Source organism: Dromaius novaehollandiae, chromosome Z (genome assembly GCF_036370855.1).
Source record: "Dromaius novaehollandiae isolate bDroNov1 chromosome Z, bDroNov1.hap1, whole genome shotgun sequence".
NCBI classification, from domain to species: domain Eukaryota; kingdom Metazoa; phylum Chordata; class Aves; order Casuariiformes; family Dromaiidae; genus Dromaius; species Dromaius novaehollandiae.
In genome coordinates this window covers 31013610-31027979 of record NC_088132.1, presented here as the reverse complement: position 1 = coordinate 31027979, position 14370 = coordinate 31013610, and the positions used below count along the sequence as shown (strand labels likewise).

At 36.7% G+C, this 14370-nt stretch overlaps 1 protein-coding gene across 6 annotated transcripts in view; it reads left to right on the top strand.

The window, feature by feature from the left end:
- LOC112978819 (Fanconi anemia group C protein) overlaps window positions 1-14370 on the top strand; it is an 85090-nt gene that overhangs the window by 54906 nt on the left and 15814 nt on the right. For all 6 annotated transcript variants that reach the window (XM_026092556.2, XM_064501428.1, XM_064501427.1 and 3 more), the window contains 4 exons: window positions 191-255; window positions 3357-3521; window positions 6985-7141; window positions 13045-13097. In XM_026092556.2, coding sequence (XP_025948341.2) covers window positions 191-255; window positions 3357-3521; window positions 6985-7141; window positions 13045-13097 — 440 coding nt within the window. The remainder of the gene's footprint in view (window positions 1-190; window positions 256-3356; window positions 3522-6984; window positions 7142-13044; window positions 13098-14370) is intronic.

Below are 14370 nucleotides of genomic sequence, written 5' to 3'. Positions count from 1 at the left end.
GTATAATTTAGCCATTCAGTGGTCTGGAAAACTTTGATTTGGCACCAATAATTTAAAAATTAAAAAATAAAACTGAGTGGACAAGGAATGTTACTAATTTCCAAAGGCATCCCTCTCATGGAGAATAATGCAACTAATGTCTGCTTATTTGCAGTGTGTGTATTTTAATGTCATTTATTTCATTTAACAGATGGTCTTATCGTTAGTAACAGAACTCAAAGGAAATCAGTTTAATGGACTTAACATTCAAGAGAGGTAGGTGTTATCTAAACATCATTTTGGTATGTTTTGGTTTGGATCATTACAGTTCAGTGAGGACCTTTTTACAGCCCTGGGCATGTAAGTATTTAGGCGTCAGTTGGAAAGTTTTGGGTGGTCAAGGGTTTAGAAAATTTCCTATGTGGACAAGCCTGTTAAGTTGTGCTTCACAGAAGGCTTTATACTTACATGATAGTCACAATGTAGTTACCATAAGGAAAAAGAAAAGCTTTTTTTCCAAAGGAAAAGATGTTCCTTGTGTGTGTGAGTGATAGTTTCATATGGCTGAATAGCAGTTACTTTGCAGTTGTTATTAATAAAATTTGACTGTGCTTACCCTTAGTTCCTTGGTCTGGTAACAAATAGTATTGTGGCAATACTGTGTGTTTCACATACAAATATTTTAAATGTCTTGCTCAGCAACTTGGCTGTTTTCCTTTTGATGACTGAGGTATATGAGCATTGTAGTCTTTACTTACAAAGTAGACTTTACTGCTTACTTGCTCTCAAAAGGGTAGTTTTCACCACCATTGCACAGTTAACCACAGATTGAATTTCATGCCCCATTATTGACACAGTGTAGTCCTCAGTCTTCCAAGTTACAAGTTTGTTAGACTGCATAGCTATGTCTAAACTGTGCAACCTAAGTTTTTGTGTGGGGTGAGACCCAAGCACATGCTCTCCTGCCCCTTTTAACTGCTGCCTTGCCCTGGTTTTCTAAGGAAGAAAGCCTGGGAAAGGGAGCATGAAAGAAGATGTGATGTGCTGTGGCTAGATTGCCAATCTGGATTATCAGGAGAGGCTAATAATCACTTTACCACATGATGTAGTGTGCTTCTACATGTCTAGGTGTAACCAGTGAGAGTAATCACGTACTTCATCCACGATACTTAAATATGTTGAATTAGATGATAGGACTGAGTGAGTGAGTTGTATGAACTGTAGTTGCCAAAATCTGTGATGAAGAAAAGAAGTGCCTAATTCTACTCTCACTATTTCAGACATGATTGAGCCCTTTCACTGTATATCCACAATATAATGTGGATTTCTTGAAATGCAGATGATAATCTTTTCATAAATACTTTAAAAATTATTGTATTTAGCATGCGTCAGTAGGTCCTTCTGATTGCAAGTAAATTAAGTATATTCCAGCTATTCCTCCTCCCCCTCCCCCAAAATAAAGATAGATATTTTTATATAAATCTACCGAAAGTGTGCCTGTTCTTTGAAAGGCCTGTGTGATTCTCGTCTGCATATTTTGTTGGTCTTCAAAGTCAAAGCTGCTCACGCTGGTGAAGTGAGTTTTATTACTTGTATAATGCTGCCTGGCCTTAGAAGTTACAAGAAAGAAAATAAACTAGCTTTCTTCTCATCAGTGGAAACTGTTGATAGTTTTAAGCATTTTAGCGTAGTTTAACCAGCAAAAGGAGACCAGGTTACTGGAGGATGTAGTTACCTGCATAGAGAGCGTGTGTTGCTGCCATTTGAGCTGAGGTAGTACAAATACTTCTAACAACCTTTCTGTTTCTGGAAGAGTTGGGTTGCTATAGTCTTCCTTATTTGATGATGCTTCTTATACTCCTTTCTCTTGTGTAGCTTATCTCTTTTCTTCCTTTCCTCCTTGCACCTAAACATTTGCGTGAGATAGAGTAGGTGATCTGAGTTCATTTAGATTACATTAGTATTGCAATTGCTGTAGCCCAGTTAATGAGGAGCATCACAGTTTTGTTTGCTGTAGAAAACAAACACTGCATTTTATAGATTAGGGTGAAGGAGGTTTGGCTGAAAAGCTAATAAGACTATTTTCTGCAGGATTTTTGAGGACAAAAATACTTGATTTCTACCCGAAGAACAGGAAAACTTAGAACTTCAGGTGAATTTTGAGGGTGGGAGTTATGGTATGTCTCTTTATTGAATTTGCAGAGACAGATGTAGTTTGCAGTTAGAGATGCACATTGTCTTGTTTCTGTTGTTAGTGACACTTGCAACAGCATGGATAACAAAACACCTGTGCAAATTCCTTGCACACAGTGAGCTGTATAGTATTTTCAAAAAATAGTTTGAAGAATATGAAGTTGTACTAATACAGGAAAAAATGGCTTGCAGGGTCTTTCTTGAGGAATTAAAAATAAATCTAAAGAAAACAGTTTTGGACTTTCCCTAAGTGTATGCCCCTTTTAGCAAGCAATGCAATGAGGAGTAATTTGTAGCAATTCAACAAACAACCCAACACTGACTAATTTGCTGGAATTCAATATTTAGGAGCTGTTGGTCTTCATAAATGTCTTCCTCTTTAAACTGCATCTAGAAACTATATATACTCTGGGAAACTTATGCTTTTACTTTTGTAAATGTAATCTCATGTTTTATGCTGTTTTCCTTTTTGTGTATATTTCAAAGATTGTGTTTCAAGAATATGTTTGTAAATGACCTTTTTATTCTTTGTCTTATGACAAGCTATTTCACCATTTTGAATAATTTCCAAACATGCAGTTTTAGCAAGCAGGTCAAGTGAGTGTTCCATATTTAAGATCCAGAAGTGTTATATATTCCTTCAACTGTAGATCTCTAAAACAAATAATTTTTGTCTGAACACTTGAAGACAGCAGGATTTGTACTGTTTTGTCCACAGAAGCAATTTCTATTAAAAGGAGAGAGAAAAGTCAAAGAAAAACTGCAGGAGGCCTTAAACCCAGCTAGGTTGTCTCTTCTAGAATCTACGGGAGCTGTGAAACTGTAGTCTTCCTTACCCTTGCATTGCTCTTTCTTGAAAAGGGCAAAGCGTTCCCCATTAAAAAGGGTGTAATTAATACACAAACACCTAGCTGCATTTCGGAGGTGGGTTGTTGTCCCTCGTTATTTGCCCTGAGCACTAAAATAGCAAAATTTTATCTGACTTCGTTTCAAAATTCTTCAGACAATATGTAATATTAACACAATATTAATTCCCATAAATAATCTTTATACAGTTAGATACATATCTCTTACACTTAGCCTTCTGTAATTAATTTAATCTTCTTTTGCTTTGTAGCTTTAGAAGTTGAAGTTTTGACTTCTCTAAAATAAGAACTGTATTTATTTTTTTTTTCCCCCCTCAGAGTTCCAGCCAGTCGTGTGAGTGAGGTGTCCCTTTTCTGTCTCCCTCTGATTACTTTGCCTGATTTAACTCCATTGCTGGAAACTCTCCTTCTTTGCCATGGAGGTGCATCACAGGAACTTCTCAGTTCAGAGTTTCTAGACGCCGTGAATGAGGCCTTTCTAAAGTAAGTAGCATACACTGTGTGATTTTTCTACTCTTCATGAAAAAGAATATTAAATCAATTGAAATATCTTTTCCATGGACTTGTATGCTGAATGCACCGAGCATTTTCTTTTTTATAATAAAATATTTCCTTTGCACTTGAATAGCAGACATCAAGTTGCAAGACAAACCAGGATTTTCACTTGCTGATGTACAAATTACGGCATAACAGCTTTAGATATTGACTGAACCCCTTCCCACCTTTTCTCTAAAATGGAGGTGTAAGTCTGCACCGGATTTTTAGAATGTTGCGTGAAAGATGTGATTGCTTTTCATAGAAATATTTCCCTTTCATAGAAGTGCATGAACATTCCTACCATGAGATTTTGAGAACCATCTTTAAATTTGCTCATTTTTCTGTGCAGAAAATGGATTCTTACATTTGAGTGGTTCCATATTATCTTATTTTTCCTGAGAAATTGGTTCTCAACATTTTCAATTCTCCTGTTTTACCACAGATTATTTTTAATGAGGCTCATGGAAGCAATTTGTTAAATATAGTTTTTGTTTCTCTGCTGCTAAAACAACTGTTTTGATAAAATCAGCCTATGGATGAAGGGCAGCTGAGCGAAGCTGAGCATCAGGAAGGCTGGCATTGCTAGGGAAGGAGAGGTGGTGCAGCCTGCTTTTGATTGAGAGCTGATCTACTAAAATTGTAGCCAAAAGGGGTGATCCTGAATTTCTTACTGAGAATAAGTTCTTGCATACCCATGCCACTGGATACTTTCTGTCATCTTTGGTTAACTAGAAAATTCCATTCCATGCTGGCAGACAACTATTTGGCCTTTAGTGTAGAAGTCTGTGGCATCACAGACTTGAATGACAGGCATGTGAAATACCTCTGTCTGAAGCTGCCAGACTTGAAGTAGCTTCATTTAATACAGGGTGCTGCAGCACCGCTACTAAATAGGGTGAGGTGTGGATACAAGAATATCAGGTTTGTCCATTGTTCCCTACTCAGACTCCCTGTAGGACATCAAGTTCAACATCCTTATTTTCGGAGAACTTGGCGTTTTCAGTATGGGACAAAGAAAAGATCACCTAATGCTAGGGAAGTATAATCCAAAGCTTTTAAAACAAAAATGCAAATAAAAATTGCAAAAAATTTTTAGCAAATTGCAGTTTTGTGTGTTGGTAAACAGTTTTGATACTAGAAAGGGTCTTTTGGGAACACTTCACCCTACTTACCCATTTCTCTCCTTTCTAATCAAAGTTTTAACTGCTTCCTCTGTACTCAACAGCATTACCTCTGAGATGTTCAGCTTAAGTTTCTTATATACATCAGTGTTTCCTTGAAAAGTCCATCAAAAAGACATTAACTAGTGGAAAAGAGGACTTGCTAATGTGTTACGTACGAACGCCTCTAGACATTTCTTCAAAGCTGAGGAAAATCAGTGAAAAAAGAATCTGAAGATCTTTAGTGGAAGATGTGTCCCAAAGAGACAGTGAACAATCTTTCACTTGTCTATCTTCTATGGCTTCTGATGGACCTGTTCCACAAGCAGTAACAAAATTTGGAAAACTTTCTCAGAGCAGGTACACAGCTCGGCATGGGTGGTCTGTTCTCATGTCAGTGAGGCAACAGTTGATCATGACGTACTTTTGACACTTCTTAATGTGAGTCTGATCACCTTACAGGGTTATAAAAGGTTCTTCTTACTGAAATGATCTGTCCCTTGTTTAATCTTTGAGCTACTTGTTCACCACAGTGAGTGAAAATAATTCGGTTGATACTGCTTTTGCCTGAATGACCCATGAAGGGTTTCTGACAAAAGTTTTTGGTTTCTCTGGGGATGGATGTGGACTTGCACCTCTTTTGCGTTTTATACCCTTGGCCTTTCACTGAAGCTCATGTAATCTTAGGAGGGGTGTGCATGTAATCCCCCCCGCCGTGAATAATTGAACTGCGTGTTCCCTAATGCTGTCGTTGTGTTCTGAACACATTTCCTCATTTCCTTCGGGTGTAGCCTGCTCCATGATTTAGGGTCACTAAGTGCTAGGAAGAAGCTTGTGACTTGCAGTGCTTCACAGAACTCAGAGGTGTCCCACTGGGACCGTGTACAAGTACAGTGGGAGAAAGACAAGGACTGAGGTTTATTTCCTATGTGATTTGAAGTCTGAGATTTGAAAGATGTCTGTGTAAGCTTCTTAGATTTCTATTTCTGGTATAATATCTATCGTATTATCATAAAAAAATCAAATGAAAGGGACTTAAGGGAAAATTTAAAAGTTCATGCTATTCTTAATTTACTCTAATATGCATATTTTAATAATATATATATTATACAGCATTTTGAAATCGGGCAGAGCTTTACCATTTTGAAGTTCTAAATATTTGTTTTGATATTTCTTCTTGCCTACAGACATACAGTTTTAACTGAAGCTGTGCAAGAAATAGTTTTGAATGGAAAATATATGGCTTTTCAATGCCAGTCAAAATTCTGAAGGCTGCTATTTAGACAATGATTAAAATACGTACATTGAAAAATAAAACCTAAAAAGCTGTTAAATCTTTCTGTTGATGTTTTTCTCTTATCAGTAGCTCTACGTGGTACTCTCCCTGCCTAATTTTAGTATCATCTTCACTTTATTTAAGAACAAGGCATATATTTCTAGTTATTTATATATTTTTTAATTTTGATCTTTTAATCTGAAATGAGGATAATAGCTGCAAAAATATTGCAGGATGTTTTGTGGTCCAGTATCTCTTCTTGGGTGGTTTCTGTAATGTGTTTTTGATTTGTGCCTGGTCCACACACACTATGTTGTTGTCTCACTATATACTATGCCCATCATTTTCTAATGATATAATACTTTATTTCAGCTGAGTTATAGTTGAAAGCTTCAGGTAAAAAGAGATAATTATCTTCTTAAATATTTCTTTTTCAAAAGGCTTTGGTCCATGTTGGTGGGCTCAAGAATCGATCTACCTTGTTTGTTTTCTTATTTCTTTGCAAAGGCCAGGTAATGCTTTGAATTATAGCCAGCAATAAAAATATGTAGGACCTTTCTGCTTGCCTGTCAGCTGCTGATGGTTTCTAGTAGACAGGTGCACAGGAAACAGCCTGGGTTTTAAAGAGAGGGAGCATGAGGTAGGCTGTTTCTCTAGAGAGTTAAGGAACTCCAGACTTGAACTTTCTGTTTCCACTTGCTGGGATCTGGCAAAGACATATTTTTGATTTTTAAAGACAGGTATTGAGGTTCATTTGTAGGTGATGGTGATTCTCTGTTTTTCTTTGGCATTATTATTTGATAAAGCTACGGTCACGTTTAGAAAGTATGGCAGTCCTGCCTATTGAGCAGAGCACCGTAAACCAGGTTTTGTCTCTTTTGCTGCAGGTTGAGTTCTTTGTCTTTTTTCACCGCATGTGCTTTTGTTTGTCTTCCAGTTTCTTAATGAAAATAGTATTTTCCTCCTAAACCAGAAAGAAGATCTCCCTCTCTGAAACAGCTATCTTCGGCCTATGGCTTCGTCACTTACCAAGCCTTGAAAAAGCTACTTTATATCTTTTAGACCAGCTGGTTTCCATTCAGATGACTTCACTGGAAGAAGTAGCTTGTGTCGTAAAAGATTCATTATTGGTATGTACAATGGGTAGTATATTTGATTCTGTACTTTGTGCTCAAGAGTTGACAAGGAGTTCTCAAATATATGGCAGCATCTTTGGAGGAAAAGGGCTGTTGCGTGGCATGTAACTTGCTAATACAAAGGCAAATCTTGAATCTTATAAGTATCATTTACATTTTTAGTTTTTACTCTGAACTGATAGAAGAGAAGAAAGATTTGACCCGTATACCAGGGAAAGATAAAGAGAGTGAGAATATGGTTGGTGGGGGTGTGAATACCTGCCGCTGTCTTTAAAAATTAGAAACTTTTGGGAGAGAGGATTTGAATCTGTTTTTACTTATGTCTCTGTGCCCTTGGGAGTTTAGCAGTTTAAACAATTGAAATGCTTTGTAGATTGTTTTATTGTGGAGGGTTTGGTTACTTGGTTTTGCATGCAAACATGAACAAAATACTTAATGTAAAACATTTGCTAAACTATAATTAAAATTTGATTTCAAATGCTATGATACAAAGTGCACCAAATATGTTCTTTCTTTTTAGAAAACATAATGACACAGTGCCTTCTCCAAACTTATGTTAGTTTGCAAAATTAAATGTAAATTTAAATGTAAACATGTGCTTTGCACTTGCACTCTATATTTCCTAAAGTGGAGCTCACTCAAAAAAGGCAGACGATACCTTATTTTCACCCTATGAAATTTTATAGTATGTCTTTTAAAAAGGAAAAGAAATGACATATTTAGCATTTTTTCCTTTCTAACTCAAACTGCAAATTTCTGTTTCAAGGGTCATTTACAATGCTTGCAAATCTCTTAGGTGTTTCGTGTCATCAGTACTTACGCATCATTTGGGATCTAGGTCTTCCAGAAGACAAGGCTATAAGACAGGCTATGTGCATATAATTTTTCTGTACTGAACACAATATATGAGTTGAATGTAGTACAGGGTACCATACATAGCTCAGAAAAAATCCTAGGTTTTATATATAGAAGGAAGTAAAATCTTTATCATAATTACTGGTTTAATGTTGTTTATTAATTATTTTCATACTTGAGTTGTTTTCACACCCTAATTCTTGAAATGGATGGGACCTTACTGTGCTAGCACACTTAGATTGTACCTATTTTTCTCTGCTCCAAAGAATTTGAGCTTTCGAAGGAAAGTATTCACAGGGAGGAAAGACCCCTGCAGCAGCTTTCAGTGCTGGTTTAGAGGGGACATCCTGTGGACAAGAAGTGGTATGAATGAGGGCCTAAGAGTGAGAGTAGCTTCAAGGTGGATATTTCTTGCTGATAGGAGTGATGTATTAAGAAAGAGAGTGTACAAAAGAGAGATGGAATGGCAATTAAAAAAGAGAAGGTGAGAAGCTTCAGGGAGGCAGTAAAGGAGAAAGAGATGGGATCGCAAAATTATGGCTTAAAATGTCTAATGATATCTGTGTAAGTTGTATTGTAAACATACTTGTGTGATATTAAGATCAGTGAGCATTTTGAATACAACAGTATGATTAATTTAGCTTGTCTAAAAATATCTGAATATTTATTTAGGGATATAGGAATGTATTTTTTGACAGTTGGATTATGGTATTTGCAGGAAGTGACCTCATTTTGCCTTATGAATATGGTAATTAAAATGTGGAATGGTGAGACAAAAGTTGATTGATTTAGACTTTCCTTTTTCTATTTGCAGTAAAACCGGTAGAGTATAAATAGGCAGAAATCTATTTGTGATTTGATTATATTATATGATAAGAAGGAAACTTGAATAAGCTGTTTCATAATTGCATTATTGGAGTCATTTATCAAAACAAAATATCTTGATAGAGCAACCAAATGTAGATAAACCTCATAAAGATCTAGAGTATCCAGATAGTTATAAACAACTATATTTTTATTATGAAAGAAACTTGATATCAATACTGTTACATTTGAATTCCAAAAGTAATTACAGTGTGATGGTCCACTAACTTGTGTTTTATATGGTATGCTATTAATTATGTCTGTGTCTTTCGGGGGAAACTGGAATTAATATTGGAAATTTTATAGTTACTGAGAAGTAGTAAATACAAAAGCTAAGTGTTATACATGTTGCTTATAGTGAAATGACCTTCGCAAATGCTCTTTTGCTTCTTAACAATTTGGCGTGTGTAAGGATGTCTGTCTTCTTGAAGTAGGGCTACGTTTCTCTGTGTGAGTTAATTACTAAAATTAAAATAAATACACAGATTAGGTACTTTATGCTTTACCAGAAAAGCATGGATATATATACATATGCAAACAGATTTGTAAAGCACTTACATAAACTAATGTGAACAAATTAGTGTCAATCATGTTCCCTTTTTAGTTATTTTTTCAAAGCAGTTTTCTTGCTTTAAAGTTATGTTGTAAGAAAAGCCTAATAAGAAAACCCTAATCTTCTGCTATAGGTTGAGAGTGCTTAAAATTTGTCATCTTCTCCTTCTCCGCTCTGCGATTGCTCTTTGTTGTTTTTCCACACAGTCAACTTTCCTAAGTCTGGCCCAGAATCAGAAGTGCGCTGCGCTCTACGGAGTTCTCGCCCTGGGGCTTCCCTTGCTTCTGTTTTCACCTCAGCACTAGAGTCAGAATAGAGTTGTAGTAGGTGATACAGTGACTCTTTCCTATTGCCATATAGCGTACTGAAGTTGGAGATACGCTGCAGTTCCCATGCCCTTACTTGGCCCTCTTGCTTTGCCTCATGGCCAGGTTTCTAGTCCAGCCAGATCCATGCTCGCCTTCCACTGGCCTCTGTGCCAGAAGAAGGTGGACAGAGAGGAAGAATGAGCACCGCGTTGTTCTTGTTGCTGCTGTTGTAATACAGTCCAGCTATGTCACGATTAATTTCCTTAGTGTTGTCTGTCTTCAAAAGCTCTGTCGTTATGGTAGAACATTTGAAATAGTGCACACTAATTTAATCGTAATTTTGATGAAATTTGGAGGGCTTTAAATACAAGAATTCTGTGAAAAGATAGTAATGCTTTCAAAATAATGTGAAATTAAAAACATATTTAGCACTTGGTAGAAGAAAAAGAGCAATATATTAGTTAAATAATACTTACATAAAATTCAGGAGTACAGGTAAATTTAAATTTGGAAAATGCAGACATGTTAAATAAAGAAGTGTAGTAGTTTCTTAAATCAAGTTGTGTTTAACTGTAGAAGTGTTGTGTCCAAATAGTTGCATGAGAATCTGGAAGCCAAGAGAACGGGAATTTCTGGTGGTATCGCTTCAACTCTGTTGCTGTGTGGTCTTGGGCACAATTTGTTTCCTCATGTTTATTCTTACTTGTGATTGTTATAAAGAATGCTATGATGAGAATAAAAAGCAGTAGATGATTATTACTGTATTCTTCTGCACACCATGTACACACCATCTTAATATAGATGCAAATGTATTTTTCTTATCTTCATTCAGTGCTTGGCTTTGTATTATGGTAATAAATGACTTACTGAGGAGTCTGCTTTCTGGTAGTAAATCAGGTACAAAAGTACTGTGATTTTATAGAACTTGGATGTGTAATACTTCATGTTACAATACATTTTTCACGTTTTATTTCTTTTAAAGATGTTTTTGTGTTCTTCATTTTTCTTTTTGAAGAAGCATACATGGTCTTAAACTTTGTAATCATTATATTACCCAGGCAATTCCAGTTTCCTGTGTCTGGATCTTTTTGGCTTAGCGTACATTGTGCTGTATGGGATGTGCATGTTTTAAAAGGGATTGAACAAGTTCCCAGTAGACAGGGTGTTTATTTATTATTATCTGAGCTTTATCTGGAAAATTTTGCATAGTTGCAGACAAGATTATGAAAATGTAAAACATGCCTTTGTTTTGAAGAAGTAAGGAGATGAAATCAGCAACCTAAAAACCCTATGAGAATCCCTCCCGAACACCAGAATTGCCACTGCTGCAGTGTGGACGTGCTGCACAAGAGGCGCACCTTCAAATTGCCGTGGAAACTTTTGTGCCATGATAAATATTCTCATTTCCAGGACTCGCAAATGAATTGAATACAGCACATTGATGAAAACCTTGTTATGAAATCAGATAACAATCAATGAGTTTTTTCCTGCTTAATAACAGTGACGAAATTCGTATCGATTTCAGCAGGGTAGGTTAAATACAAGGAGCTATTAGCTGGGGGCTCTTAAAATGAGTGCCGCATTTGTTGCTGCCTGTCAGGAAAGAGTGGAAAGTTTTTTTCTTGTTGCTCAGAGCACATTTATTTTGGTCTCGTTGAAAGGAACCTTGGTTTGATCTTGGTGCCTCAGGCAGGGTGCTGCTGGACCCTTCCTGGGAACGGTGGCAAAAAGTCCTTGGCAGCAGTGGGCTTGTATGTCATTAGGATAGCATGCTTGCAGAGGTATACAGAGGAGCTGAAAAGACAGAAAAAATTGGTTGAATTCAATCCTTCAGCCCACAGAACTGAAGCATGCTTTTCACTTTAGACTATTTCCCTTTAGGAAAAAAAAAAGTGTTCTTTTTTGTCTCATCCACCCAGTTTTTTTCTCCCTCAAGCAATGGGAGTTGGGAGACTTCAGCCTTGCAGTGAGTTGCATGCTGCTTTCCACACTTTTTTAACCTCTGGCTGTAAATGCTTTTGAACACAAGGTGGCATATGTTCAATAGGACAACTTTACTGCAGCCCTGTGATGGAAGAAGTATGGTAAAAGATGAAAATGAGGTGTCACCTAGTATTGCCAGTAGGGTAGAGGCAACTGTGAGAAGCAAGGAGCGGGGCTCTCTAGAGCTTTTCAGGATATTAAAGGTTGTCTAATTTCTGAGATTATTGTAGAAAGTAAAGTCCCCATTTGGCCTGTGTGTGATTTAAAAAAGTTCTCTTCCACTTGGTACTTTTTAGCCTGAGCCAGATGCATAGAAGATTTCTTTGGAGTGGTGCTTCAAGCACTTAGAGCTGCTGCAGTAAACACTGTGTGTATACACTCTATTCCTTCCATGCATCCTGAAGTCTGTCTATAAAGTGCATTTTATTAGACGTGTTTTACCCCAGATTGTTCAAGAATTATCAAATCTTCAGGTGCTAACTTCAGAAAAGACAAGGTGTGATAGGATTTGCTTTTGTTTTTTTTACTTAGATAAATATATGAGGAGGAATATATAAGTGGTTGTTTAATCCTGCGGCTGTATAAAAGCCTACAGAAATCTTAGAATTTATGAATATGGGATTAAAAAAGTAATATGTTTACTAATGCATGTTTAATGTAACAACTTTCTTAAAGCAGCCTTTTGTATGCTGACACCATGAAGATAAAAAGCTTCACTAGGTTAAAAAAATTACAGTTTGATCTAGAAGATGCACTGAGATACTTAGGTCATATTAGCAACTCTGAAATTCAGAGAACAACAGAATACTGTGGAAAAATACCTTGGATCAAAATGTGTGTGGTAGTATTAAAGACAGAGGAGATAAGGCTACAGATTTAATTTCTGATGTTTAATTTTGTTGATTTAGCAAGAATCACGAATTACATCCGACGGGATTGTCTGTAAAGGCAGGAAGAAAACTTTTAGTAAAGTTGCTCCCCATCTCTCATCTCCAGCGATTGCATGCAATAACCTGTTTCATTTCTCTGCCACCCCTAGTATTTTTAGTGATGGTTGTCATAAACAGTTTGGGATCCCAGGTGTTTGAATTTAGCAGCTGTTTAGCCTGCTTGGTCTTGCCGTGGGTCTCCTTTCTTGATCCTGATGCAGTTATGTTTAAGAAGTGAATTGTGAGAGAGTCTGAGTGTTTAATAACAGTTGATATGAGATCTATAGTTTAGTAATTGCAGCATAATAGCATCCATGGGTTAAGGTAATAAATTATACAGTGACAGTTGTTTGAGTTGCTTCTTATTAATTAATGACCCGTTTCCTTTCATTTCCTTATCATCAGCCACAAGCAGCGAGCCATCCTGCCATTTTCAGAGTTGTTGATGAGATTTTCAAGTAAGTTTTGAGATTGTATTGGGAAGTGTTTCAAATGACCAGTTTATACACTGAGAATTTATTTGTGAATATGCAGTATTATAATCTGTGATGTATTATAATTTCTGGATGTCCTGTTCTTTAGCTGCATGCCTCTGCGTACTCTTCTGTGACACATAGGACAAATAATAGCCAATGTTAGTCTTGAAATGAAACTTATATGAAAGTTACATTATAACAATTATTGATAAAATAGTGTATTTTAGCCCGTAAAGTAAAAATTTGAATTTTATCATTGAAATATGATCTGATGTAAGAAATATAAATGCTCAGTAATGACTTGGCCCATGGCAGCATGAAGGCCTTGGAGCTGAGCTAAAACATTTGTGCTTGTTAGTGTGGCCTCTCTAAAATTGTGTTAAAAATCTTTCGGGATTGACATCAGCTGTGCTCTTCAAGGCATTAAACTGTTGATCTGCCGGTTAGTAAAGAATCTGGTTTTGAATGTGTTTTAAAATACTTTTCAAGTAATATGTATTGTTCACCACATGGGGGCTTCCAGTCCTTTGTACTCAGTTTTCAGTGGCTTTTTCTCTTCCATTGACTTTCTTATTATTTTACCATTCTTTTGAAGTAATCTACCCCAATCCTAGTCAGTACTATGATTTTGATACAAAATAATGTACTTGGTGCTAACAAGAAACTGACAGTCCTCATTCATCAAAGCTCCTGCTTTTCAAGGAAAAACAGCTTCCCAGTGCATGTGTTCGGGGGCATTTATGTGTCTGTGTGTGTTTATGTGTCCGCGTGTGTGTGTTTCGGTTTGCGCAGGTACTGACAGAAGGATTGCTGCTGCAGAAACTGTAGACCGCTGTATCGTGAAAGGGAGCCATTTAGCAGCTCTTGCTCTAGCAGCCCTTTCGCTTACTGTGGCCCGTTTGCTGAGCAGGGTTAGCAGATTTTGAACGGTTGAAGTCGACACCAGGCGCTTTCCCAAGGAAAAATGCACTTGAGGGTTGATATGACTTCCGAACAGACCCGTACAAATGTCTTAAGCTGGAGGCTGTCTATAGCGATGGTGTAATGAGACAAAACTGGTTTATTAGTATTTCCAAATAATACTTTGCACTGTCTTTTTTTAATGTTCCAAATGATTTTAGAAATTCAGCATGTTTTCCTGTTGTTCAGCTGAAGAGTCAAAGTCCGTTCCCTTGCTTGTTTTCCATTGTGTCTATTTAGTATGCTCATGCATTGCATCAAGTAATTCCTTTGCATTCTTGGCATTAAACCCTTA